General features: G+C 46.6%; 1 protein-coding gene across 1 annotated transcript in view; it reads right to left on the bottom strand.

The window, feature by feature from the left end:
* The window catches only part of CDCP1 (CUB domain containing protein 1), a 59,447-nt gene that overhangs the window by 5,279 nt on the left and 28,423 nt on the right, over positions 1-25,745 (bottom strand). Inside the window, exons 3-8 of the mRNA XM_043885908.1 lie at positions 18,142-18,507; positions 16,539-16,907; positions 6,834-7,055; positions 5,469-5,849; positions 3,263-3,628; positions 877-964 (exon numbers count right to left, since the gene is read on the bottom strand). Coding sequence (XP_043741843.1) covers positions 877-964; positions 3,263-3,628; positions 5,469-5,849; positions 6,834-7,055; positions 16,539-16,907; positions 18,142-18,507 — 1,792 coding nt within the window. The remainder of the gene's footprint in view (positions 1-876; positions 965-3,262; positions 3,629-5,468; positions 5,850-6,833; positions 7,056-16,538; positions 16,908-18,141; positions 18,508-25,745) is intronic.

The raw sequence follows: 25,745 nt of genomic DNA, 5'->3' as shown, positions 1-25,745 counted from the left end.
CTAGACAGTCTCACTGATGATCAGGAATTTCAACTGTTTGCTTGTGGCCCCAGTGAATAAAAAATTGTTTTTAGATTTTTGCTAAGGAAAATAGATGCACCCCCCGCCACCCAGGGCTTTAATCAGAAATATGAACAGAACTGATGAAATCTGGTAGCAGAGTGGACTAAGGTCAACCTCTAAAAAGGTCAACCCTGTCCTCTCATAAAACAAAGCTGTCATCCCGAGCGGGTGGAAGGTGAGACTGAGTCAGTTAACTGGTTCTTCCTTCCTCTCACCCACAGGGCTGGCTTTCTGGTGCTCATCTGGAGGCCAACAAACAAGCATAAAACAGTTTGTTTAAGAAATTGGAGGAGAACAAGCTGGGCAGCGTGCATGTGTGCCTCAAGGTGACGGGTGAGTGGGCTCACAGGCCTGGTCTGGCGGGGCTTACGTGAGCTTTTTCTGCCAACATCATCCCCATGATTCACAGGGAGCTTGTGCTGAGGCAGCTGCCTAAAAACTGCAGGCTAAAATGTCACCACATGTGTGTTTTCTTTGCTTTTTCCTGCTAGGTAGGGGATTTCTGTGCCCCACCGCCCCCAAATAATTCACATCTGGCACTATTGTTTATTTTCCTTTTTTTTTGGCCATGCCAGACAGCTTGTGGTATCTTAGTTCTCTGACCAGGGATCAAACCTGTGCCCGAGGTAGGGAAAGCTCGGAGTCCTAACTGCTGGACTTCCAGGGAATTCCCCCCCAGCAATAGCATTTAAGATTGATCTTTGGGGGGACAATGGAAAGCAAGGGAAAAAAGTCAATAATTAATGACAGCTCTGGTTTGTGTGATGTAAGGAGGTGTCAGCTCAGGAGATGAGTTTGAGAAATTCCACCTACTTCTTTTTCACGAAGCATATGATGAATCCGAGGGCAAACAGCAGTAAGGCGCCACCTCCCACCACCGCGAGGACGATGACAGTCAGGTCTGTGATCAGAGACACAAGGGAGAGAGATGAGGAGACGTGTGGGGTTAGTTTAGCCTGGTGATGAACTTCAGCAGACAGTCTTCAAAGATGGCCACCATCCATTCCTTCCCTCCCCACAAGCCCATGCTGCTCCTTTCACATTCAGGGAAATCTGCTTCCTTTCCTCTTGAATATGAGGAAAGCTGGTGTGTGCCTAACCTTTTAGAAATGTGGAAACTTCTCGTGTTTCCTGAGGAAAATCCAGCTACCATGTAAGAAGTCTGACTATGCTGAGACCACCATGCTGTGAGGAAGCTCAAGCGGCCATGTTGAGACTCCAGAAAGGGAAAAAAAAAAAACAACCCAAGGGTCCCAGACATGAAAGTGAACAAAGGTGAACCATCCCAGCCCACCCCCTGCAGCTGTTCAAGGCATCCCAATATCTTAGAGCAGAAATGAGCCACCTGTTATACCCTGTCTGAATTCCTGACCCATGCCTGCATGCATGCATGCTGAGTCACTTCAGTCATGTCTGACTCTTTGTGACCTTATGGACTGTAGCCCGCCAGGCTCCTCTGTCCATGGGATTTCCCAGGCAAGAATACTGGAGTGGGTTGGTATGCCCTCCTCTGGGGGAACTTCCAGACCCAGAGATGGAACCCGCGTCTCTTTACTTCTCCTGCATTGGCAGGTGGATTCTTTACCAGTAGTGCTACCTGGGAAGTCCTCCTGACCCATGGAGTGTGGGCATAAAAAAATGGTGACTATCAAAGCCATTAAATCTTGGGGTAGTTACGCAGTGGACTGCAGGACCTACCAGATCTACTCCAAAGGCTACTTCTGGCCTATCCCAGCTGTGCTCCCCCAATTGGCACCGCCCAAGTTGGAGGAGAGAAGAGTGTAGAAGAAAGCAGGGAGTCAAAAGTCAGAGGTGAAGGAGTTAGGAGAGAGTTGTTTCATGTGTGCTGTCCTTCTCCTACAGTTGTACAGAGGAAAAAGAAAAGAAGTCAGAGAGAGAGCCCTGCACCAAATTGGGATTTAGACTTTCTGGCTTGCTCAACAAGAAAACGAAAGGTGAGATGAGAGAAAAAGAGGACTAGAAATAAATGACAGAAAATGAATGGAAGAGAAGAAAAAACCCAGGCGCTAATCTGAGAGTGTGGGAGAGCTTTTCACATGTGGTTTCCGGTCTCTGTCAGTTTTCTTGCTGCTGACCACCTGTGTGGCCTGGGTGGTCACAATCTATCCACCTGGGTGGATACACAATCTGACCATCAAAAAGGGAAGGGGTCAGGGAACAAATCTCCATGGTTCCAACACTCTGTGATGCTCTGTGACTATCTTGGAATAAAGCACAAACATGGCCCCAGCACAGATTACCTGAAACTCTCCGGTGGATGCTGCCACTCTGGGCATAAAAGCATTAAAATCCTCATCGTGGCTCTGAGGCTCACGACCGAGGGCACTCAAGGATTCTGACGTTTCACTGGACTGGATAAAAAGTGCCAGTGTCATGTATCTGTGTCCCACTTTCCAGGTCCTCACATTTGAATCACCAACTCTGAAAGCCCAGTGAAAATTTTACAGGGTAGTTACAGTCATCTATTCTCTACAGAAGGAGGACGAGGAAGGTCAGAGGGGAAAAGAGACTTTCTCTATGTCAGAAAGAGATTAGTAGTAGATTGACTACAAAAAATGCCCTATTTCTGCCCCCCTCCCTGAACCATGTCCTTTACTGTGTGATTCTGCAGCTCCTCCCACCAAGAGGTGGAGTCCACCTGTCCACCCCTTGAATCTGGGTTGACCAAACCAATGCTGTCACAGGGATGGGGTATGAGTTTCTAATCTAAGCGTCAGGCAACCTAGCATGCTTCCCCCAGCCTGTCTTGGATCTCTCTGGCTTTGCCATGAGAAGGGGCCCGGGTTGCAGGCTAAGAGACCACGTGGAGGAGAGCCCAGGAATCCCAGTTGGCCCTGCTGATCTTTTCTGGGCCCCAGAAGGTAAGAGTGTTTGGTCAAGACTGATAAAGTTCTCTAGCTCACCGGCAGCTGCCCACAGGTGCTTGGGTGAATGAATCAGACAAGCCCAGCTCAGACCAGATATGCCCAGCCAACACGTGAGCCATTACAAACGGCTGTTTTTAAACCACTGCGTTCTGGAGCGGTTTGTTATGCAGCATTACTGATTCAATAGCTAACTGATAGATGGACAGCCAGGGCTCAAATCCGTGCTTTTTGACTTGCCTTCCAGGCTTGCTCCCGACTCTTGAGCCACCCATTTGCTGTCCACCCTCCCCTGCCCCTGCAAAAGACCTTACCCGTGGTCCTCGGGGAAAGTGAGACCCAGAACAGAAGATCTAGCTGCTTCCCGCTCATGGGGCTGCAGTTGGAGATGTTGACCCAGAAGCTGTGATAGCGGAAGCTTGGCTTGGGCAGCACCTCCTCCTCCAGGCTGAAGATCTCCTCCGCGTGGGCCCGCTGCTCTTGGATGATCATGAATGCACGCCCGGTCTGACAGACCACTCCCGTTCGCTCTTTGAGGAAGGTCAGGCAAGCCACCTGGTTGCGGGGAACGCTGATGTTCCAGGACACCGAGGCGAGGGATGGCAGGCCCCGGTCCCAGTTAGGGGTCCGCAGGTAGACCTTGTTTTTCGTGTCTGAGGTCACTGTGAAGACACTTTCTTCTGCAGGAAAAGGAAGAGAATCCACTCAGATGTTGTTCCACTCAATCAGGATGGAGAGAACGCAGGACTTCCTTGGTGCTACAGTGGATAAGAATCTGCCTGCCAAAGCAGGGGACACGGGTTCTATCCCTGGTCCGGGAAGATTCCACATGTCTCAGAGCGACTAAGCTCCACACTACTGAACCCATGTGCTGCAACTACTGAAGCCCGAGCTCCTAAAGGCTGTCCTCCGCAACAAGAGAAGCCACCACAATGAGAAGCCCGAGCACCGCAACAAAGAGTAGCCCCTGCTCGCCACAACTAGAGAAAGCCCGCAGGCAGCAACGAAGACCCAGTGCAACCAAAAATAGATAAAATAAATTATTTTTTAAAAAGATGGAGAGAACAGGAAGGTGGAGGAGATGATGTTACAGTGTCCAGACCACAGAGCATCCCGCCACAACGGAGAGGCTTTGGATCAGCACTGGCCAGGAGAGTGGTCACAGCCACAGGTGTCTGCTGCCAGACTTGGAAGGTACTTGGTGTGACTGAGGAACTGAGTTTTTAATTTCATTTACTATTAATTTAAATGTAAACTGCCACACGTGGCCTGTGGCTACCATATCGGTCAGCAAAAGAATAGTCTCCAAGTAGGTTCTCAGGCCTTTTGAAAAAACCAAAACCAACCAAACACAAAACAGGCCAGTTTGCCAAACTGGTGGTTATCTCAGGTTCTTTTCAGAAATGCCCTCAGGATTTCCCTGGTGGTCGAGTAAGAGAATCGCCTTACAATGCAAGGGACGAAGGTTTGATTCCTGGTTGGGGAACTAAAATCCCACATGCCACACGGCACAGCCAAAAAAGTTAAAAATAGAAAGAAAGAAAGAAATATGCCCTCAGCGGAGCTAACATTCATCTAATGCTCTGCACCAGGGTGGGACTGGTATATACTGATTTCTATTTTGGAGATTTAGAAAACTTCAGGTTCTGGGAGGAATTCTAGAATGGCAAAGCTGAAAGGGTCTCTAGTTCACTCCTTACTTTCAGGGGAGATAAAACCCCAACCCTCCACACTGAGGACGGTGTGTCTTATTTTCAAAGACTCCCCAGAAGGAGTTTCTCTGGACACCTAGAAGATGCCAGGCAGCCTGGACTGACCTTAATCTCACCGGCCAAAGATTCATCTCCCTCCCACTCATGGCTCTGAGAACAAAACTATGGAGTAAACCTTGAATTAAACTCTTGGTCAATACAAAACTGAACTGAAAACTTTGTAACGGAGACTGTGAATTTCAAAATCAGCCATATAGAGTTCACCCATTGTGACTGATTTAAACCTCATTTACTGCCTGAGAAGATCATGCACTGGCCTCCCAGGAGGGCTCTGCTCCCCCATGCAAGAGAATGCTCCAAAGATTCATCTCTCTCCCCATATTCCTTCCTCTGTGTCCTCTGAGCCACATTCTGAACTGTCAAAGCAGAATCATAAAAATGTCTGCATAAGGATTTTTATGTTACCACCTCAAGAATCCAGGACTTGAGACTATGGTTAGTTCTCATTTATGCCCTGTCTGCTTCCAAAAAAGGCTCGAGACCTGATTATTTGTTCTGCTGCCTACCAGCTATCACCTCCTGTTGTCAGAGAGTGATGTCAGAGACTTATTTCTAACTCCTGGAATTGTCCTCACTAGCCTAATGGTAAAGTCAGGATTAGGATTCCTCACCTTGCAAAAGGAACAGCCACTCAGGTACCCCTTTCTCTTCAAATCGACAATTAAGTCGATCACAAAAGCAAAGTGAGTTCTCCAACAAGAAAGGCTACGGGGCATGGAGAAGGGGAGAGAGTGAAAGACGCCCTTACCTTTGAAGTGGGGGATAAAGGACACAGTCAGGTCCTGCTTAGAGCTCTCTTGTTGGAAGTTGGGGGCAAAGGTGCGGAGGGTCACCGAGATGTTCTCCTTCACCTGGATCTGCTCGATGGACCCTCCGGAGCAGAAGGAGCCGAAGTAAAGGTCCTGGCCCGGCACGGCGCTGGCCACCAGGTAGCTGAAGCTGGTGTTGCAGACTCTCTCGTGCGTGTGCTGCTGCAGCTTCTGGGCCGGCACCAGCGCCAGGCTGAGCCTGTCCTTGGGCACCAGCAGCTTCCAGGTGAAGTCGTGCAGCTGCAGGGGCAGCTGGAGGATGGACTGCGGCAGCTGGAGCGAGTAGCTCGTCCTGCGGCAGTACCGGTGGTCCAGGCAGCCTGCGGAAGAGGGGCGGGTGGTTCTCGGCTGGGAGGAGACCGGAAGCGCATCCTCTCCAGCTCTCAAGTTAGCCCGAGGCGTTCTCGCTCTTCCCTTTGGTCTCTCCTCTTCCTTCATTCCTGCCTCCCTGGTGCTCCTTTCCTAGCTCACCTCCTGCTCGCGTTTTCCTACTCTGCACCAAACTGGCAGACCACCTTCTGGGGAGGAGCCAAGGTTGAAAATGTCTCTTCTTGTTTGCTCCAGTTCTCATCTCTCAGACAACCTGTATCTTAGATGCTAAGTGCCACGTGGGCCGAGTATAGATTTTTTCCCTCCACCCAACTGTGCTGCCTAGCGTCCCTGCCAGTGGGGAAGCAGTTCTGCTCAGTGACTAGAGCTCTAGAGAGTGGAGCTGGGGAGATCTCAGCTGGCGTTTCAGCTCTGCTGCTTCCTATCAGGGTGGCCTCGGGCTAGCTGCTTCACCTCTCCTGGCCCCAGCTAATGCCTCGGTGGAGACCCTAAGAGCATCCATGTGAGAGATGATGGTTGCCCAGGAGGGAGGTGCCTCTAGGTTTTGCTGCTCTCCACTGATGGAACATTTCTTATGTGACGAGCACACGTCTGGCACGGCTAGTAACTAAAGGGGTTTTAAAAAATGGGAGAAGCCAAAGTTTTCGACCTCAAGACTTGCTCTTATGCAAGAGAAGAAAAGCGGGCATTAGAGTGGAAGCAGGGGGCGTGCAGATGGGGGAGGTTAGGGAAGGCTACAAGGACTTCAAAAGAGGGAGACTGGAGGCTGGGCAGGGGAGACGTGAGCATGGACATGGGGGATGCTACCTGCTTCTGAAGGAAGCCTGTCCGCACTGAGGCCGCTGGTCCTAAAAGGAGGTGTGTCTCTACCTCACTCTGTGCTTCCTGGTTGCCCTTGCTCACCCTGCCCTGCTGGTGATCAGATCACTTACAACCCACCCAGCGGACCCCACTGAGACAGGGCAGGATCATACTTATGGTTTTCTCGGCGTTGATCCACAGGCGTGTCAGATCATCACAAAGGAAGGAGATACTGTGTTTGGAGCCAGCTGTCAGGGTGAGGTTGGTGCTGCAGGTCCGAGAGTTCAGACACACGAAGCAGCCGGGGACAAACTCGCGTTTCAGTTTGCTGGGCCGTGGCTCGATGGACAGAGACATGGTTCGCTCCTTACTCAAGTCAACCACGTAGGTTTTATCTGGAACCACAAGTACAAAACAGGCGTGAAGAATGGTCAGGACCATCCCTGTGTGAAGGCAAAAATGAGCACAGAACCTCTCGTGGCTGGGGAATGCCGGGAAGTTTGTTTATTAGTAAGATGACATTATAACACCTTGAAACAAAATTTAAAAAGAAAATGAGTGGACTGCATTTCTACCACTCTCATGGAAGTACTTCATTTCTTCAAATTCATTTTAGTCCTTGTTCATCTACATGCATATTACAGTGTATATAAAATTTTTTTTTATATAAAATTTTATACTCAGCTTTTACTTTATTATTTTGTACAGATATACCTACTTTACTATACAGTTTTCATACTCACTAATCTTTTAAAATATTCATTAAATCTTAGTCAACCAAGTGAGATGTAGCATCACCTATTTAAATATTCTCCTACTATGAACAGTAATTAATTGGTATTAGTACAGGGAGAGAGGATTCATAGACAGGATAGAATCACAGATATAATTTAGTCTCTAATAAATGCTACATTTCAAATAAATGACAAAAAGATGAACTACTTCATAGGCTAGGCCAAGAGAATGGTGTTTCCCATGAGTAAAAGAGTAATGTTACACTGGTGCCTCAGAGCAGTCACCAAAATAAAAACAAAGAGATTATCTTTTTAAATGTGGAATAAACACAAATTATAAAAGCAAAAAAAAAAAAAAGATTAAAATGTCTATCTGGCTTAGGTACCATAAATAATGTTTGAAGGACAAGGCACACACTAGGAGAAAATATTTGTAACAGAATGATTGAGCAATTCGCAGTACAGGAAATATAAATGTCCAAATATCCAAAATGTGAAGGGTTCTTAGTATCACTTATAATATTGCCTGTAATTAGAGAAAAGCAAATTAAAATAAAATATAGTGGGACTTTCCTGGTGGTCCAGTGGTTAAGACTCCAGGCTCCTAATGCAGGGGCCGGGGTTCAATCCCTGGTCAGGGAACTAGATCCCACATGCCATAACAAAAGATTCTGCACATGTCAGCAAAGATCCCACATACCGCAGTTAAGACCATGTGGCGCAGCCACAAAAAAAGTATAGTATAAAAAAAAAACTCTTCACCCCTATAAATCCAGCAGTGTAACATGGGGATATATGCCCACATTTTTTTTTCAACCATATTTAACAAATCTTTATTGGGTTGCTACGGTATGCCAGGCACTGTTGTAGACATTGGGATAATGAACAAAACATACAAAAAAAATCTCTGCCCTCATGGAGCTAATATTCTAATGTGTAGTGGTCAAATCAGACAAAAAAAGAAAATCATGAATCATATTAGATGATTAGTGATATGGAGAAAGATAATTGGTGGGGGGAAGGTGTGGATATGTGGGGTTTTTTTGAGGCGGGGGAGGGTTGCCATTTGAAATGAAGTTTGGTTTGGGCAGGTCCTGCCCAAGTTGGATGAGCTAGCCTTTATGCCCACATTTGTATACCAGTGATAGTCAGCGGAATAATACTGGAATGGTTAAACAGACCAGGAAACTCATCAGTGGAATATCACACAGCAGTTAAAAAGATACAGTATGAGGCAAAACAGCAAGCTGTAGAACCATATTTAGACTGACATTATTTGATTGTAAAGTCTCTATGTAAAATGAAATAGCTGTTTCTACATATACATACTTATATACATTTCTTTTTAAACGAAAAGAAAAAAATTTGGAGAGAAATATAACAAATTCATAATGGTGGTTACGGGCTTCCCTGATGGCTCAGATGGTAAAGAATCCGCCTGCAATGCGGGAGACCTGGGTTCCATCCCTGGGTTGGGACGATCCCCTGGAGGAGGACATGGCAACCCACAGCAGTATTCTTGCCTGGAGAATCCCATGGACAGAGGAGTCTGGCGGGCTACACTCCATGGGGTCACAAAGAGTTGGACATGAGTGAGTGACTAAGCACACACATGATTGTGGCTACCCTGGGAGGCGGTCTTGGCAGTAGGGACAATACAGATAGTCAGGCGGATTCTAGCTTTGTCTGTGATGTTTGAATTTTTAGAGCAGGAGTTACCCAATAAAAAATAAAAGCAAAGCCAACATTTAGTTAAGGGCTCCAGGTGGCTTCTGGTGGATATGAAAGCTGAAAAAGCAGCAGTGTAACTGCTTCTGCAACCAGCGTTTACCCAGATGAGTCACTGGAAGCATGTGATATACAATGCTGGAAACTCACGTCCATTTACCTTATTTGAATCGTGATAACTTGGAAACCCACAGGGCTTGAAGATACACTTAGTCTGTTGGTATTTTCAGAGCAAGTCAATGTATCTTCCAGAAGGTAGAAAATGTTAGTTGCTCAGTCGTGTCCAACTCTTTGCAACCCCATGGACTGTAGCCTGCCAGGCTCACCTGTCCTTCACTATCTCCCAGAGTTTGTTCAAACTCATGTCCATTGAGTTAGTGATTGGGGGAGATAAATGTGAATCAAGCTCTCTGGCAATCTCAGACATGGTTAAGCTGCAGGTTTGGGGCAATATAGGCTATCTGTGCTCACACATCTGGTCACAACTGGCTAGATCAGTCATTCTTCAAGTCCGGGGCAGCTTGTACATTACTCATCTTAACACACAGGATGCTTGTGGTCAAGTCATGGAAAGATAATCTCTGCAGGAGCTGTCTGGGTCTAGTGTGAGCCTAGTTCATATTTTCAGCAAAGTAGAGAGGTTGAGAGAAGGGCTTTGAGGGGACAGTCAGGTTCAATGTAGTGCTGCCTACTGTCCAAACTCATAAGCTGGGTTTTTATTTTGGCAGTCTGAGCCCACTGTAGTCAGGTCCTACTGGATGGACGGATGGTAAGGGTCTGGGGGCCTCTGACAGCTGCCTCTGCCCTTGCCGAGGCTCTGCCTTTGCAAGGTGGCTGTGACTATGGCCACCCTATGACTCAGGCCGCCCTGTGTGGCCTGAGAAGGTCTCCCAGCTCTGCCTCTGCTCCTTTTCTATGCTCTTGCCCTCGTCCAGCTTCCCTGCAGCCAGGCTCCTGCTGCCACCACTGGACGCCACCCTTGCCCCTTCTGAGGGGTGGTGCCTTTGGAGCATGCATCTGGGTCTTGAACCACTTTGGACAAGAGGCGGCCTGTTGAAAGTAGTGCAACAGAGTTTTTGGAGGGCCTGGAATGTGCTGGAAACTGCTGAGAGTAGGAAGATAGAGAAATAAGACAAGATGCCCGATGGGGAGTTTAGCAGGACCCAGACATGGACAGATGGATGATCAGATGGATGATCAGATGGATGATCGGGACATGGTGTATGATGAGCGCAAACCACTCGCATGGGGCTCCTGGCGTGGTGGTCTGGGCACTTGCTTCCTTCTGCTGGGACAAAGCAAGGTCAAGGCTCTTGAAGTCCGCCCCACCAAAACCTCCAGCTTCTTTCTCATCTCCAAGATTGAGAAAGAGCAGAGGGACTTCCCTGGCAGCTGATGGTAAAGACCCTCTGCTTTCAATGCAGAGGGTGCAGGTTCAATCCCTAGTTGGGAAACTAAGATCCCACATGCTGCCTGGTGCAGCCAAAAAAAGTAAATTAAAAAAAAGAAACAGCATAAACAGCACATTTGTGTTTCTTTCCTGTGGCCACAAGGGGTACATCTTGTCTGGGGCCTCCTGGGCAGGAGGGCCAGGCTCTGTCACGAGTCTCCTCTTTGTATCCCCCCCAAGCCTGAGGCACACTCCCTGCTCTAAATCACGTTACATGCCCCTGAAACTGCTTCTGGGGGGTTCCTGGGTAGGTGAACATGTGGAGATTTGGGGAGAGGGCCTGGGAGCTCTGCCCTCCTTCCCACATATGCATGCATCTCTTCCATCTGGCTGTTCCCAAGTTAGCATGTGAGTGTGCTAAGTCACTTCAGTTGTGTCCGACTTTTGCCACCCCACGGACTGTCCATGGATTCTCAGGCAAGAATACTGGAGTGGGTTGCCATGCCCTGCTCCAGGAGATCTTCCTGACCCAGGAATCGAACTCACGTCTCTTGGGTCTCCTGCATTGGGAGGCAGATTCTTTACCACTGTGCCACCTGGGAGGCCCTCTTCATTGCCTAGGAGAAGGTATATGTAGGGAGATCAGGAACCCTGGCACGGACACAATGGGAGGCTCCAGCATGGCTGAAGTTACTGGCAATCCATAAGAGTTTAACACAGATATGAACTGGCCAACCATGGGTACAGAACAACCACAAGTGTGGAATAACCAGCTCCTAGCACCGAACAGCCAACCACAAGCAGGGAATAGCTGACCACCAGCACTCAGGAAAGGATGGAGACGAGGACCCCTCTGCCAATACAAGTGCAGAGACAGTGCCAAGGTGGGGAAGACAGCCAAGTGGGTAGAGATGCCAGCCAAAATTTCCTCTGAAACGTCTATCATCTGTGCAAGAAAGTGAGAAACAAGACCAACCGGCATTTGTTACCACCAGCTGACACTGAGAGGGCATGAAAATAACAGACAGAATTGGCTGGAGCAGAACCAAGAGACCCAGCCCTGAAGATTCTTCGCCCATCCCAGTGCTGCAGTGTACCGGGGGTCCTGGGCCCCTATGGCGATCCACTGCAGCCCCAGAGGAGCCTGTGGAGAAACGGCCACCCACACGGTGACCATACGTTATACCAACAGGGCACAAAGACTGCAATTATTACAATAAAATCAACAAGACATGAAAAGAAAATAGAAGAACCTCCTCTGGGAAGGGACCAACAGCACCCTACAAATCTCGTCTGCCTTCTGGATTGCCCGCTAACCTCTAAGGACAAGTGCTGTGTCTTATTCGACTCTGCCTCCCTTCCCTGACCTGGCACCCGGCAAGATAACATTCAGACAGTGCTTACGACCTGCCAGGCAGTGCCGCCTCATTGCATCTCACAGCGCCCCTACGAGGGCAGGCCTACGAGCTCCACTGGAAGATGGACTGAGTCACACAGGAGTGAGGTGACTTCCCCGGGCTCACATAGTTAGTAGGGGAGCCAGGATTTTAACTTCTCGGAGGCCAACTCCAGAGTGAGTGCCCTTGACCATCGGGCTATGCTGCCTGCAAGACAAGCTGTCTTTAGACATATTTATAGAACCTGACAAATGTGTGAGTGCACACAGCTGGCTGCCTTACATAATGTCCTGAAATTTAGGGTCCACGTTGGGTTTCAAAGATGGAGATGTCCAGAAACTCAGAGCGCTCAAGGCACCCAGCCTCAACTAATTTTATCTCTAAAGATACTTCTGCTGGATGACATGATCCTCTATATAGAAAACCCTAAAGACTCTACCAGAAAATTACTAGAACTAATCAATGAATATAGTAAAGTTGCAGGATATAAAATTAACACACAGAAATCCCTTGCATTCCTATATACTAACAATGAAAAAACAGAAAGAGAAATTAAGGAAACAATACCATTCACCATTGCAACAAAAAGAATAAAATACTTAGGAGTATATCTACCTAAAGAAACAAAAGACCTATACATAGAAAACTATAAAACACTGATGAAAGAAATCAAAGAGGACACAAACAGATGGAGAAACATACCGTGTTCATGGATTGGAAGAATCAATATTGTCAAAATGGCTATTCTACCCAAAGCAATCTATAGATTCAATGCAATCCCTATCAAGCTACCAACGGTATTTTTCACAGAACTAGACCAAAGAATTTCACAATTTGTATGGAAATACAAAAAACCTCGAATAGCCAAAGTAATCTTGAAAAAGAAGAATGGAACTGGAGGAATCAACCTGCCTGACTTCAGACTCTACTACAAAGCCACAGTCATCAAGACAGTGTGGTACTGGCACAAAGACAGAAATATAGACCAATGGAACAGAATAGAAAGCCCAGAGATAAATCCACGAACCTATGGACACCTTATCTTTGACAAAGGAGGCAAGGATATACAATGGAAAAAAGACAACCTCTTTAACAAGTGGTGCTGGGAAAACTGGTCAACCACTTGCAAAAGAATGAAACTAAAAAAAAAAAAAAAAAAAAAAAGAATGAAACTAGAACACTTTCTAACACCATACACAAAAATAAACTCAAAATGGATTAAAGATCTAAATGTAAGACCAGAAACTATAAAACTCCTAGAGGACAACATAGGCAAAACACTCTCCGACATAAATCACAGCAAGATCCTCTATGACCCACCTCCCAGAATATTGGAAATAAAAGCAAAACTAAACAAATGGGATCTAATGAAACTTAAAAGCTTTTGCACTACAAAAGAAACTATAAGTAAGGTGAAAAGACAGCCCTCAGATTGGGAGAAAATAATAGCAAATGAAGAAACAGACAAAGGATTAATCTCAAAAATATACAAGCAACTCCTGAAGCTCAATTCCAGAAAAATAAATGACCCAATCAAAAAATGGGCCAGAGAACTAAACAGACATTTCTCCAAAGAAGACATACAGATGGCTAACAAACACATGAAAAGATGCTCAACATCACTCATTATTAGAGAAATGCAAATCAAAACCACAATGAGGTACCATTACACACCAGTCAGGATGGCTGCTATCCAAAAGTCTACAAGCAATAAATGCTGGAGAGGCTGTGGAGAAAAGGGAACCCTCTTACACTGTTGGTGGGAATGCAAACTAGTACAGCCACTATGAAAAACAGTGTGGAGATTCCTTAAAAAACTGGAAATAGAACTGCCATATGACCCAGCAATACCACTTCTGGGCATACACACTGAGGAAACCAGATCTGAAAGAGACACGTGCACCCCAATGTTCATCGCAGCACTGTTTATAATAGCCAGGACATGGAAGCAACCTAGATGCCCATCAGCAGATGAATGGATAAGGAAGCTGTGGTACATATACACCATGGAATTTTACTCAGCCGTCAAAAAGAATTCATTTGAACCAGTCCTAATGAGATGGATGAAACTGGAGCCCCTTATACAGAGTGAAGTAAGCCAGAAAGATAAAGAACATTACAGCATACTAACACATATATATGGAATTTAGAAAGATGGTAACGATAACCCTATATGCAAAACAGAAAAAGAGACACAGAAATACAGAACAGACTTTTGAACTCTGTGGGAGAAGGTGAGGGTGGGATGTTTCAAAAGAACAGCATGTATACTATCTATGGTGAAACAGATCACCAGCCCAGGTGGGATGCATGAGACAAGTGCTCCGGCCTGGTGCACTGGGAAGACCCAGAGGAATCGGGTGGAGAGGGAGGTGGGAGGGGGGATCGGGATGGGGAATAAGTGTAAATCTATGGCTGATTCATATCAATGTATGACAAAACCCACTGAAATGTTGTGAAGTAATTAGCCTCCAACTAATAAAAAAATTTAAAAAAAAAAAAAAAAAAGATACTTCTGCTGGACATCTCTGATGGTACAGTGGGTAAGAGTTCATCTGCCAACGGAGGGAACACAGGTGTGATTCCAGGTCTGGGAAGATCACACATGCCGAGGGGCAACTAAATCCATGAGCCACAACTACTAAGCCTGTGCTCTAGGGCCCAGGAGCCGCAACTACCGAAGCCTGCGTGCCCTAGAGCCCGTGCTCCAAAACAGGAGAAGCCACCGCAGTGAGAAGCCCATGCGCCGCAACCAAGAGTAGCCCCCGCTCGCCGCAACTAGAGAAAAGCCCGCCCAAAGCAGTGAAGACCCAGCGCAACCAAAAATAATCAAATCAAATAAAAAAGGTACTTCTGCCAGCCAGGTTCACTCAGTCGTCTAGAAAAACGCAAACCCTGCTTGATGTAAAGCCTTGACGCGGCTAAACACATCTAAAGTGCAGTTAACAACTATTTACCTCAAAACTAAAGCCGTATCCTTCTTGATGCTGGTAGCAGCATGCTTAATGATTTGATCAGATGTAGCTTTCAACCCAGCTGATGTCACAGGAAATAGAATTCATCAGCGGCACTTCACCAAGACTGAGATGGTAAACAAATCCCTCCATCTTCTACAACTCAAACCCAGTCCATTTCTGATTCCTCTGATGGCTGTTTTCAACATTCTGCTAACATTGTGACAATGGGGTCATCAATGGACATACACACACGTATATATAACGTAATGCCTTGTACACGGTTCTTGTGAATTAGAAGGAATCTCGGGTCAAGATATGATGGAACTGAAGCTTCTCCAGGAGCCGGGCTCCAAGTGGGTGCTAAGCGGGCACTCCCAAGACAGCATCAGATGGGCAAATCTGGGAGTGGATCCCGTGTGGTCACTTGGCAGATATTTACCAGGCCTGCCAGTCCAGACTCCGACTTCATTTTCTCTGCCTACTTCCCAAAGCAAATACTGATAAAAATAAGGATGAGAAGCAGCCTGTGAGCAGGATCCATCCTTAGCACATGTCACAGAGGTCCTGGTTCAAGGCCACTTGTCACAACTCACTATGTTGTGACTCCAGCTCATAGACAACCCCCAAGAAGAGCCCCTCTGAACTCATCCTATACCTTTTTCTCAACATCCACGCCACTCCCCTCCTATGAGGCAAGGGAACCCAGGGAGCAAGTATTAAGGAGGTGCTTGCTGTCAGGGGCTGACCTCATACCGATACAAGGGTAGGGGCTCTGTGAGAGTGTGCTCCTCAGAGCTGGGGCCTCCTCCAATGCTGTGCCCTGGGCACATTGCCTTGCTGTAGTTTCGGCCCTGACAGCCCTTTTCTAGGTTCACGGCATCTCAGTAAATGTCTGTGGAATGATACACAACCTCACTGACCTGGGGTTCTGTGTGGTCCAGAAGCACAGGCTTCAGGCTCTGAGCCTGCTCTGCTCCTGGCAAGCTGTGTGATGTTGGGCTAGTGTCATAACCTCTCTGAACCGTCTGGTTTGTCATCAATAAATGAAGATAACTCTTGGGACTTCCCTGCAGGTAAAGCAGGTAAGAATCCGTCTCCCATGGATTGCAAGAATCCAATGCAAGGGACACAGGCTCGATCCCTCTTCCAGGAAGAGCTTGGGTGCCACTACTCATAAGCAACTACTGAAGCCCGTGCCCCTGAAGCCTGCACTCCCCAGCAAGAGAAGCCCTCACTGTGAGAAGCCGGTGCACCACAATGGAGGGTAACCCCCACTCACTGAAACTTAGGGAAAGCCTGCTTGTAACAGTGAAGACCCGCGTAGCCAAAAATACACAAACAATTTCAAGTGTTACTAGCACTGATTCACTGGAGGGTCAGTCAAGATATGAGCTCTAGAAGGTAACCTTCCAATGTCTTCATTAAAAACAACTCAGCACCCTGAACGCAGGATCGTCTCAGCTTGTTGTGCTGAAATGGCGGCATGCTCCGCGTTCACCCAGTGACCTGGTGTCACTGCCTTAGCAACACACTTCCTGAAAGTCTTACAGGGTCCGGAGTCCAAGTGTGACTGACTTACAGACGAGAAGTAGGAAGGAACCTCACCCCAGGCAGAGATTCCAGGAAGGAACGAAGGAGGAGGGGGCGGGGAAGGAAGGTGAGGCTCACTTACTGCTACCATTCTGTGGATGTTGGACGGAAACTTGAAACTGCAGCCGGAGGATGCCTGGATTCTGGGCATCCTGGTCACAGCCCTGCAGAGAGAGGTTGAAGTTCCCGGCCATGTTCCCGGGCTGCTGGTCCTCCAGCTTGAACACCTCGGGGTTGGTGGTGGAGCCCGGGATGTAGTACTCCACCCGCTCCTCCTTCTTCACGCAGTTGGAGACGCTGAACTGGAGGAAGGAGACGCTGGCCCGCAGAGGCGCGGGGATGACGAACTGCCACGTCATGAGCTCGTCCTCTGGGAAGCCGTCTGGGTAGTTGGCGGACATCAGAGTGGCCGAGCCCTCACCCTCAAACACAGACTCGATGATGCACAGGCCTGTGGGGGAGGAACCCAAACGAGAGAATAGGAGGTGATTACACTCTGCCTTGGTCATTCATGGCTGGAGGGACCAGGGTTAGAGAAGAGGTGAAGGGCAAGGTCTCAGATCTTGAGCACTGGGTCTGGATATGGCATGTTTATACTCAAGGTAGAGGAGATCAAACCAGTCAGTCTTAAAGGAAATCAACCCTGAAGATTCATTGTGAGGACTGATGCTGAATGAAGCTCTAATACTTTGGTCATCTTTCATTGGAAAAGACCCTGATGCTGGGAAGGATTGAGGGCAAGAGGAGAAGGGGATGACAGAGGATGAGATGGTTGGATGGCATCACCGACTCGATGGACATGAGTTTGAGCAAACTCTGGGAGTGATGGATAGGGAAGCCTGGCGTGCTACAGTCCATGGGGTCGCAAACAGTCGGACACAACTAAGCAACTGAACAAGAGAGTGAGAATGAGGATACATCAGCATGTGTGAGTAAATGTTTAATAACCAGCCCAGCAGGGGCAAAAAATAAAGCCCTAATTTGTGGTGTCTGCCCACTTCCTTGGTGTAAAGACTCCCACTATTGCTATTTTCAAACTGCCAACAGAAGATGGATGAACGTGGAGGTGGGAGGTGATGGACAGCCTCTCCCATAACACAGGGTTTTTACCATACAGATCCAATCGGCATACTCCCCCTCAGAGCATAGAGAAGAGTAAACTGCAGTACATTAACTAAGAAGGGATGAGCTTCAAGTTCTTATCACCTTTGGTCCTAATTTATCTAGTTAGACGTTTATATAGTTTTAGTAATTGCTCTGTTTACTACCAGCTCACGAAATTACAGAACACTTAGCAACTTGCACTCAGAGCTGCTGTGAGCCAGCTTTGGCACACCACCACCGATATGATTCTAGAAAATAGGAAAGAGACAGAAGACAGGACAAAGACAGGAGAAGCAGAGTCACAGAGCGGTAGGTCTGTGCAGCCAGTCCCGTTCTATTTCTTGAACACAAGTCTTACATACCGAGGACAAAGGAAAGAGTCACCACCTGGTCTGTGTAATAGAGAAGGGTGGGCTCACTCCAGGCGGCCCGCGTGCTCACAAAAGAGTGGGATGTGCTTTAAGGGCTCAGATGGAACCACAGAACTGCCACCATCAGACCGTTTCTGATGGAGAGCGAGGCTGATTTTGTAGGTTTCAACCTCAACCACTAGTGGGGGAGACGGGGGTGGGCCAGCTCACGTTTTATCGACAAGCGGTTTGCGATGCTGAAGCCAGAGACGTTTCTGTTGTGGAACCACGGTAGGTCCAAGGCCAGGTTCACCCCCTCTTGCATCTTGATCCGGGACACAGTGCCGTTGCCGCAGAAGGTCCCGATCTTGACCATCGTGCTGGCGTCGACGCGGCCGCTGATGCGGTGAGTGACTCCATCCGGGCAGCCCTCCGCCGGCCCGATCTGCCTCAGGCGTGACAGGGAGAACTGCAGCTCGAGACTGACGTTCTTGCTTGCCTTGATGTCCCAGATGAAGGTTCTGTTGAGGGTGGGCAACGCCGACGTGGAAGGCTGAAGATGAACCTCCCCAAAGGGACACTGGCCCGACACGCAGTCTGAAACACAGTCACAAAACGGCCTGGTCACAAATGCTACTGGGCCCCCCTCACTGCCCTCCTCTTCAGCCCCTGCAGTGCAGGGGTCCCCAACCTCTGGGATCTAACGCCTGATGATCTGAGGTGGCGCTGATTTGGTAATAGTAGAAATATTCATGTTGTGTAGCAGGGAAAAAAAAGACTCTGATGCTGGGAAAGATTGAGGGCAGGAGGAGAAGGGGGCGGCAGAAGATGAGACGGTTGGATGGCATCACCGACTCAATGGCCATGAGTTTGAGCACATCTGGGGAGATGGTAAAGGACAGGGAAGGAAGCCTGGCATGCCGCAGTCCATGGGGTTGCAAAGAGCCAGACGCAACTGAGCGACTGAACAACAAATGGCAGAAGCCAACACTACGCTGTAAAGCAATCATCCTCCAATTAAAAATAAATACTTTTTTAAAAGATAAAAAAATCAAAATAAAGGCTAAAAAAATAATAGAAGTAAGGTGCACAATAAATGTAATGCCCTTGAATCATCCCCAAACCATTCCCCCACCGCCCCCAGTCTCCTGGTTATGTGAATGTTGCCTGCCAATAGCTCAGGAGGGTGTCCCTCTCTGGGGAAGTGCCTTGGCTGGAGGGAACTGCTCCTGAGAGATTTCCCTGTCCCCAGACTCGCATCCCCTCAGAGGGTGGCAGCCCAGAGATCTTCAGTTGTGTCCGACTCTTTGTGACGCTGTGAACCACAGCTCACCAGGCTCCCCTGTCCATGGGATTCTACAGACAAGAACACTGGAGTGGGTTGCCATGCCCTCCTCCAGGGGATCTTCCCGATCCAGGGATCAAACTTGCGTTTCCAACGTCAGCAGGTGTGTTCTTTATCACAGGGCCACAGGGGAAGCCCCAGTCACCACCCAGCCCGAGTGAAAAGCCTGATTCTCTGCCCCTTTTCACATGACCCAGCCTGGCAATTGCCACTCAAGCTCCAGTTCAGCCTGCAGCTAAAACCACAAGTATCCCTCACTTTATACATTTTATCCTGTTTCCTCACTTTTTCACAGGCTTCTTCCAAGGGGAACTCTCCTTTTTTTAAGAGGTTTTTTTTTTTTTTTCTGGACCTTTTATTTTTTAAAGTCTTTATTGAATTTGTTACAATATTGCTTCTGTTTTATGTTATGGTCCTTTTTTTTTTTTTTTTTTTAAGCTGAGAGGCATGTGGGACTTTAGCTCTCCAACCAGGGATCAAACCTGTACCCCCTGCCCTGGAAAGGGAAGCCTTGACCACTGGACTGCTAGGAGAGTCCCTCCCCCAGGGAACTCTCTTGATACTGACTTAAAGACAAGAATCCCCATGTCAGGCTTTGCTTCCAGTGGACCAGACCAAAGTCACCACCTAACTACATGTCTCCCCCACTTTTTTGCAAGTTCGCTTTATACCACTTCACTTTTATGAAAGACTCACATTAGTAGGTGTTTCCACGAACCAAAATAAATCCAAAGAGAATTTTTGCTTTTATGAAAAAAGGTGGAAAGCGAGGACAGCGTTTGGCGTTTATTTTGCAGGGAGCCATTAGAGAGGCAGTGGGCGTGGGCATTGCTCTCTCTCCCCTGGAATGACACTCAGCCTCTCAGCATCAAGCCGTCACAGCTCTGTACTGTATCTGTGAGCATCTGTGCTTTATTTCAAATTACTCTGTGCCTCCATTAGCAAAATATGTCCTATGGTAATTGCTGCTTCCAGTTACACCATTCCACCATTTCACTTTTTTGTGAAAAAAGTGTCACAGGAACTCTGCTTTTGAAGAGCAGAAGAAACCAGCATTGTTTTCCAGATTAAGTTAGTGGAGTCCAGCTCGTGGCTCCATTATCAGCCCCCCAGAGGGGGGCTTGTGCTTGGGGATGTCCTACCTCCTTGATCCCGAAGGAGTCATGACTTCATAATTTTTCAGGCATTGCGCCAAGCTCTACCCTTTAAAACTGGTTTTGCCATGAGTGCAGTCATCAACAGATGGAGCATGCCCTGAGTGTACAAGCCCTTAACAGCTGGAACCCAGAGGCCAGGTCATCTTCTGGCCTCCTGGATTTAATGCTGGTATGTTATTACCACTGCTGTTGAATCCTTTCCCCCAAGGCTAATGCTTAATGACATCCTTTGATGTACTTTGTTTCATAAACCTTTTTAAAACAAAGGGAGAATTTTCAGTGAGGTGGATTTAACTAGACTCTGTCTTTACAGAGTAAGTCAGAAAGAGGAAAAACAAATATCGTATATTAACGCATATATATGGAATCTAAAAAAATGATACTGATGAACCTATTTGCAGGACAGCAGATAGAGACGCTGTCAGAAATAGAGAGTGAGGGACAGGAAGGCCTGACGTGCTGCAGGCCATGGGGTAGCAAAGAGTCAGACACGACTGAGTGACTGAACCACAATAGAGATGCAGACACCGAGAACGGACTTGCGGACACAGCGGGGGAAGGAGAAGGTGGATGAACTGATAGAGGAGCATTGACATGTACACACGGCCGTGTGCAAAATACATAGCTAGCAGGGAGCTCAGCTCGGGGCTCTGTGATGGCCGAGAGGGGTGCGAGGGAGGCTCAAGAGGGAGGGGGTGTATGTATACACACGGCTGATTCACGTTGTCGCCCGGCAGAAAGTAAGACAACAGGTAAAGCAATCAAACTCCAGTTAAAAGAAATTAGAAACAAAAGCAAACAACGGGAGAAAGGTTGTCTCAGGGAGGCGCCGAGGAAAAGCAGGCAGTGTGGCTTTTCTTGTCTCGGAGCACAGGCAATCTGAAAGGTGCAAAGCACTCTGGCCACTGTAACAATCATCGGCAAGTTTTTATTGCTGCTCTGGGGGAGTATGTGAAACTACTGCCAACTCGAAAAGGACTTACGGGAGAATTTCAGAGCTGTCAAGGACCTCTGCGGTCACACATCAAGCCTCTCATTTTTTGCAAAGAGCCCTGGAGTCCGGGTGGCTTGTGTGGTGCTTGCAGTGCGCACGCTCCCAGGATGAAAGCCCAGACTGTTGTTTGTTACTTGTGCTCCTGCCTGTGCTCTGCACTGCTCAAGTGATAAAGCAAGGTTAGATAACGAGGTGATGAATGCAGCTAAAATTAGGTTTTGTGTGTACGCAAAGACAGTATCAACGTTTTGGAGCTCACAGAAACGTCACTGTTTGCATTAAGCCAGGTCTACTTTTCAGCTACACCTCCCATGTGGCTTGGAGTGGCTCCTACTGGCTTCTATGTTCTTATGGGATCACTTAACCCAACTAAGGCAGTGATTCTGACTTAATTCCATACCAAGTACCTGGAGCAAAAAAGCTCCATCTCTCAGCCACAGCTCTGCCACCAGTCATGTGACTCTGCGGGTGTCAGGTTGTGTGGACATTTTTTAATGTGTTGCTAAGAGCTTTGTTTTCAGAATGGACACACAAGTTCAGTTCAGTTCAGTGGCTCAGTTGTGTCCGACTCTTTGCGACCCCATGAGCTGCAGCACACCAGGCCTCCCTGTCCATCACCAACTCCTGGAGTCCACCCAAATCCATGTCCATTGAGTCAGTGATGCCATCCAACCATCTCATCCTCTGTCGTCCCCTTCTCCTCCTGCCCTCAATCTTTCCCAGCATCAGGGTCTTTTCAAATGAGTCAGTTCTTCGCATCTGGAGGTCAAAGTATTGGAGTTTCAGCTTCAACATCAGTCCTTCCAATGAACACCCAGGACTGATCTCCTTTAGGAGGGACTGGTTGGATCTCCTTGCAGTCCAAGGGACTCTCAAGAGTCTTCTCCAACACCACAGTTCAAAAGCATCAATTCTTCTCTGCTTAGCTTTCTTTATAGTCCAACTGTTACATCCATACATGACTACTGGAAAAACCATAGCCCTGACTAGATGGACCTTTGTTGACAAAGTAATGTCTCTGCTTTTTAATATGCTGTCTAGGTTGGTCATAACTTTCCTTCCAAGGAGTAAGCATCTTTTAATTTCATGGCTGCAGTCACCATCTGCAGTGATTTTGGAGCTTCCAAGTCTTCAGTTCCCCATCCAGTGTAAAAAGGTTTAAATAACTCAAATGATTCCTTATCCAGAGGATGGAGAAGCGTCATTTCTGAAGTGAGTCACACCTCAGTTACCCAGCACAGACCTCTACTTTCATTAGCTTTAATGGAGTCATTCAAGAAGGGACGACATTGTAAATCAGTTATATCTAATATAAAATAAAATTTAAATTTCTTTTTTTAAAAAGAAGGGATGACAGCAGAGGGGCTAAAATTTGAAACTTTCAGAATGTTTATTCAGAAGGGTTTTTAAAAACCAGAGGTAAGCAGAACACTGAACTTGATTCCAGTGTGTAGATTTATAATTCTAAAAATGTTATTTTCATATCATTTTCAAAAATTGCGAGCATGGGTTTTTATTATTCAGGAAACTGTGTGTGGTCTCTGTGTTAGACGGGTCTCATGAGATGTGTCTTGTGAGATGTGATTGTGGAATCTTTTTCCTTTTTCAAGATGGCAGTCATTTTCTTAACTGATTATAAAAGCAATGTCTGCTTGTAAAAAAATGACATTACAGAAGAACAGAAAGAAGACAATGGATGTCACCTGTTCCCCTCCCCTACTCACTAGAGAAACAATATAAGGATAGCATTTTGGTGTTTAACTGTCCAAACTTGAGGCTCTGTATGATTCTATGTATTTAATTAAGTAAAATTAAACTATACAAGGGCTTCCTTGTATAGTTTAGTGGTAAAGAATCTGCCTGTCAAGCAGGAGACCCAGGTTCAATCCCTGGTTTGAGAAGATCCCCTGGAATAGGAAGCGGCAACCCACTCCAGTATTCTAGCCTGGAAAATCCCATGGACAGAGGAGATTGGCGGTCTACAGTCCATGGGGTCCAAAATGAGTCAGATACAACCTAGTGACTAAATAACAATAAACTATATGAACTATTCTACTGAAAGTTGCATTGTTTTGCATGAGACAAAACGACCAGGGGTATCTTTCCATGTCAAACATTAATACATAGATTTCCTTCATTCTTTTAATAGCAATACACCATTCCTTTGAATTCTAAGTATATCAATAGTCTCCTCACCTATGCAAAAGCTTCATTGACATTTTAATTGTAATTGACTTAAACTCATAACTTAATTTTAGAGAGACATGACACAAAAAAATACTGAGATTTTCATCAGGTACCATGGGAACATCTTTCCATTTACTTACGTTTTCTCTTTCGTCTTTCAGCAAAATTGTATATTTTGCTACATATACATCCTATGTATTTGTTAAGATTATCTCTAAATACTTAAACAGAACTTTTGAATACTGGTGACCAAAAGCATGCACAGTGGGAATCCTTATGTTGTTCCCTGTTTTATTGGTAACGCTTCTATGTCTGACAGTTAAATATACTTGTTATTGGTTTTTTTTGGCCACATTGTGCAGCAAGCGGAACTTCCCCTATCAGGGATCAAATCCATGCCCTCTGCAGTGGAAGCATGGAGTCTTAACCACTGGATCGCCAGGGAAGTCTCTGCTGTTGGTTTTTGATGGATACAATTTATTAGATTAAGAAAACATTCCTCTATTTCTGGGTTACTAAGAGTGTTTTTGGGCTTCCCTGGTGGCTCAGCGGTAAAGAAGCCTGCAATGCAGGAGATGCGGGTTTGATCACTGGGTTGGGAAGACCCCCTGGAGGAAGGCATGGCAACCCACTTCAGTATTCTTGCCTGGAGAATCCCATAGACAGAGGAGCCTGGTGGGTTATAGTCTATAGCGTTGCAAAGAGTCGGACATGACTGAAGTGACTGAGCATGCACGCCAGAGCATTTTATTAAAATCATTTAAAATCATCTATTAAGATGATCAAGTGTGGGCCTCCCTGGTGGTCCAGTGGTTAAGAATCCATCTGCCAATGCAGGGGACACGGGTTCAATCCCTGGTCTGGGAAGATTCCACATGCCACAAGGCAACTAAGCCCATGAGCCAAAACTACTAAGCCCATGTGCCTACAGCCTGTGCTCCACAACAAGAGAAGACACTGCAATGAGAAGCCCGAACACCGCAATCAAGAGTGACCCCCACGCTCTGAAATGAGATAACCCATGCTCAGCAACGAAGACCCAGCACAGCCAAAAATAAACAAACACAATTGAGAAAAAAAAAAAAATCAAGTGCAATTCTTCCCTTTCACATACTCACATGCTGCAGTACATTGAGTTGATTGGCTAATGGTTAGAACGATCCTGTTTTCCAACAAGTCCTCCTGCTCTTGTTGCTTTGGTCTTTCTATGCAATTTTTGGATTTGATATACTTCTATTTTACTTAGGATTTTGGTGGCAAAGCATATTCATAAGAGATGAGTCTATTTTCTTTTTATGCAGTGAAAGAGTTTGACATCAGGGTTTTAAGGACCTTAGAAAATGAACTGTGAAACTTCGCCTCTTTCATTGTTCTAGATAGGGGTTTGACAAACCACAGCTCATAGGCCCAATCCAGTCAAACATCTGTTCTTGTAAATAAACACAGGATGTTCATTGCCCATTTGTTTATCTATTGTCTACGGTTGGTTTTGTGCTATCATAGCAGAGTGGAGGAGTTGTGACAGACACCATCTGGCATATAACGTCTAAGATATTTACTCTCTGGCCTTTTACAAAAAAGGTTTGTCAACCTTCCTCTGGAATTGTTTAAATAACACAGAAATTATCTGCTACTTGGAGTTTTATAGGACACATCTGTGAAATCATCTCTGACAAACCCAAACCCTTTCTCCTTCACATTGGACATTTTTTCCAGTCTCCTCCTTGATTATATACGTATTCACGTTTCCTCCCTTTCTTTGAGTCAATGTGGCCCAGTAAATTTTCCCTGGAAATCATTTTGTCATTCAAATTTTCACAGTTATTATCAGTCTCTATTATAGTTTCAGCAATCTGCTTTCTATATGTCATTAAATCCACATGTATACATTCATTGTTAAATATTTGCAATTTCTCTTTCTTCTTTCCTGGAGACTAGTCAGAGATTTGTCTATTTAATGGGCCTTTACAAAGAACCAGGTTTTGGCTTTAGTTATAAACACTTTTTTTTTGCTGCACTGGGTCTTCATTGCTGTGTGTGGATTTTCTTTAGTTGTGTTGAGTGGGGGCTACCCTCTAGTTGCAGCACATAAGCTTCTCACTGCAGTGTCTTCTCCTGTGGTGGAGCACAGCCTCAGTAGTTGTGACGCATG

Source organism: Cervus elaphus, chromosome 24, assembly GCF_910594005.1.
Source record: "Cervus elaphus chromosome 24, mCerEla1.1, whole genome shotgun sequence".
Taxonomy (NCBI): Eukaryota; Metazoa; Chordata; class Mammalia; order Artiodactyla; family Cervidae; genus Cervus; species Cervus elaphus.
This window is presented reverse-complemented; position numbering and strand designations above follow the sequence as displayed.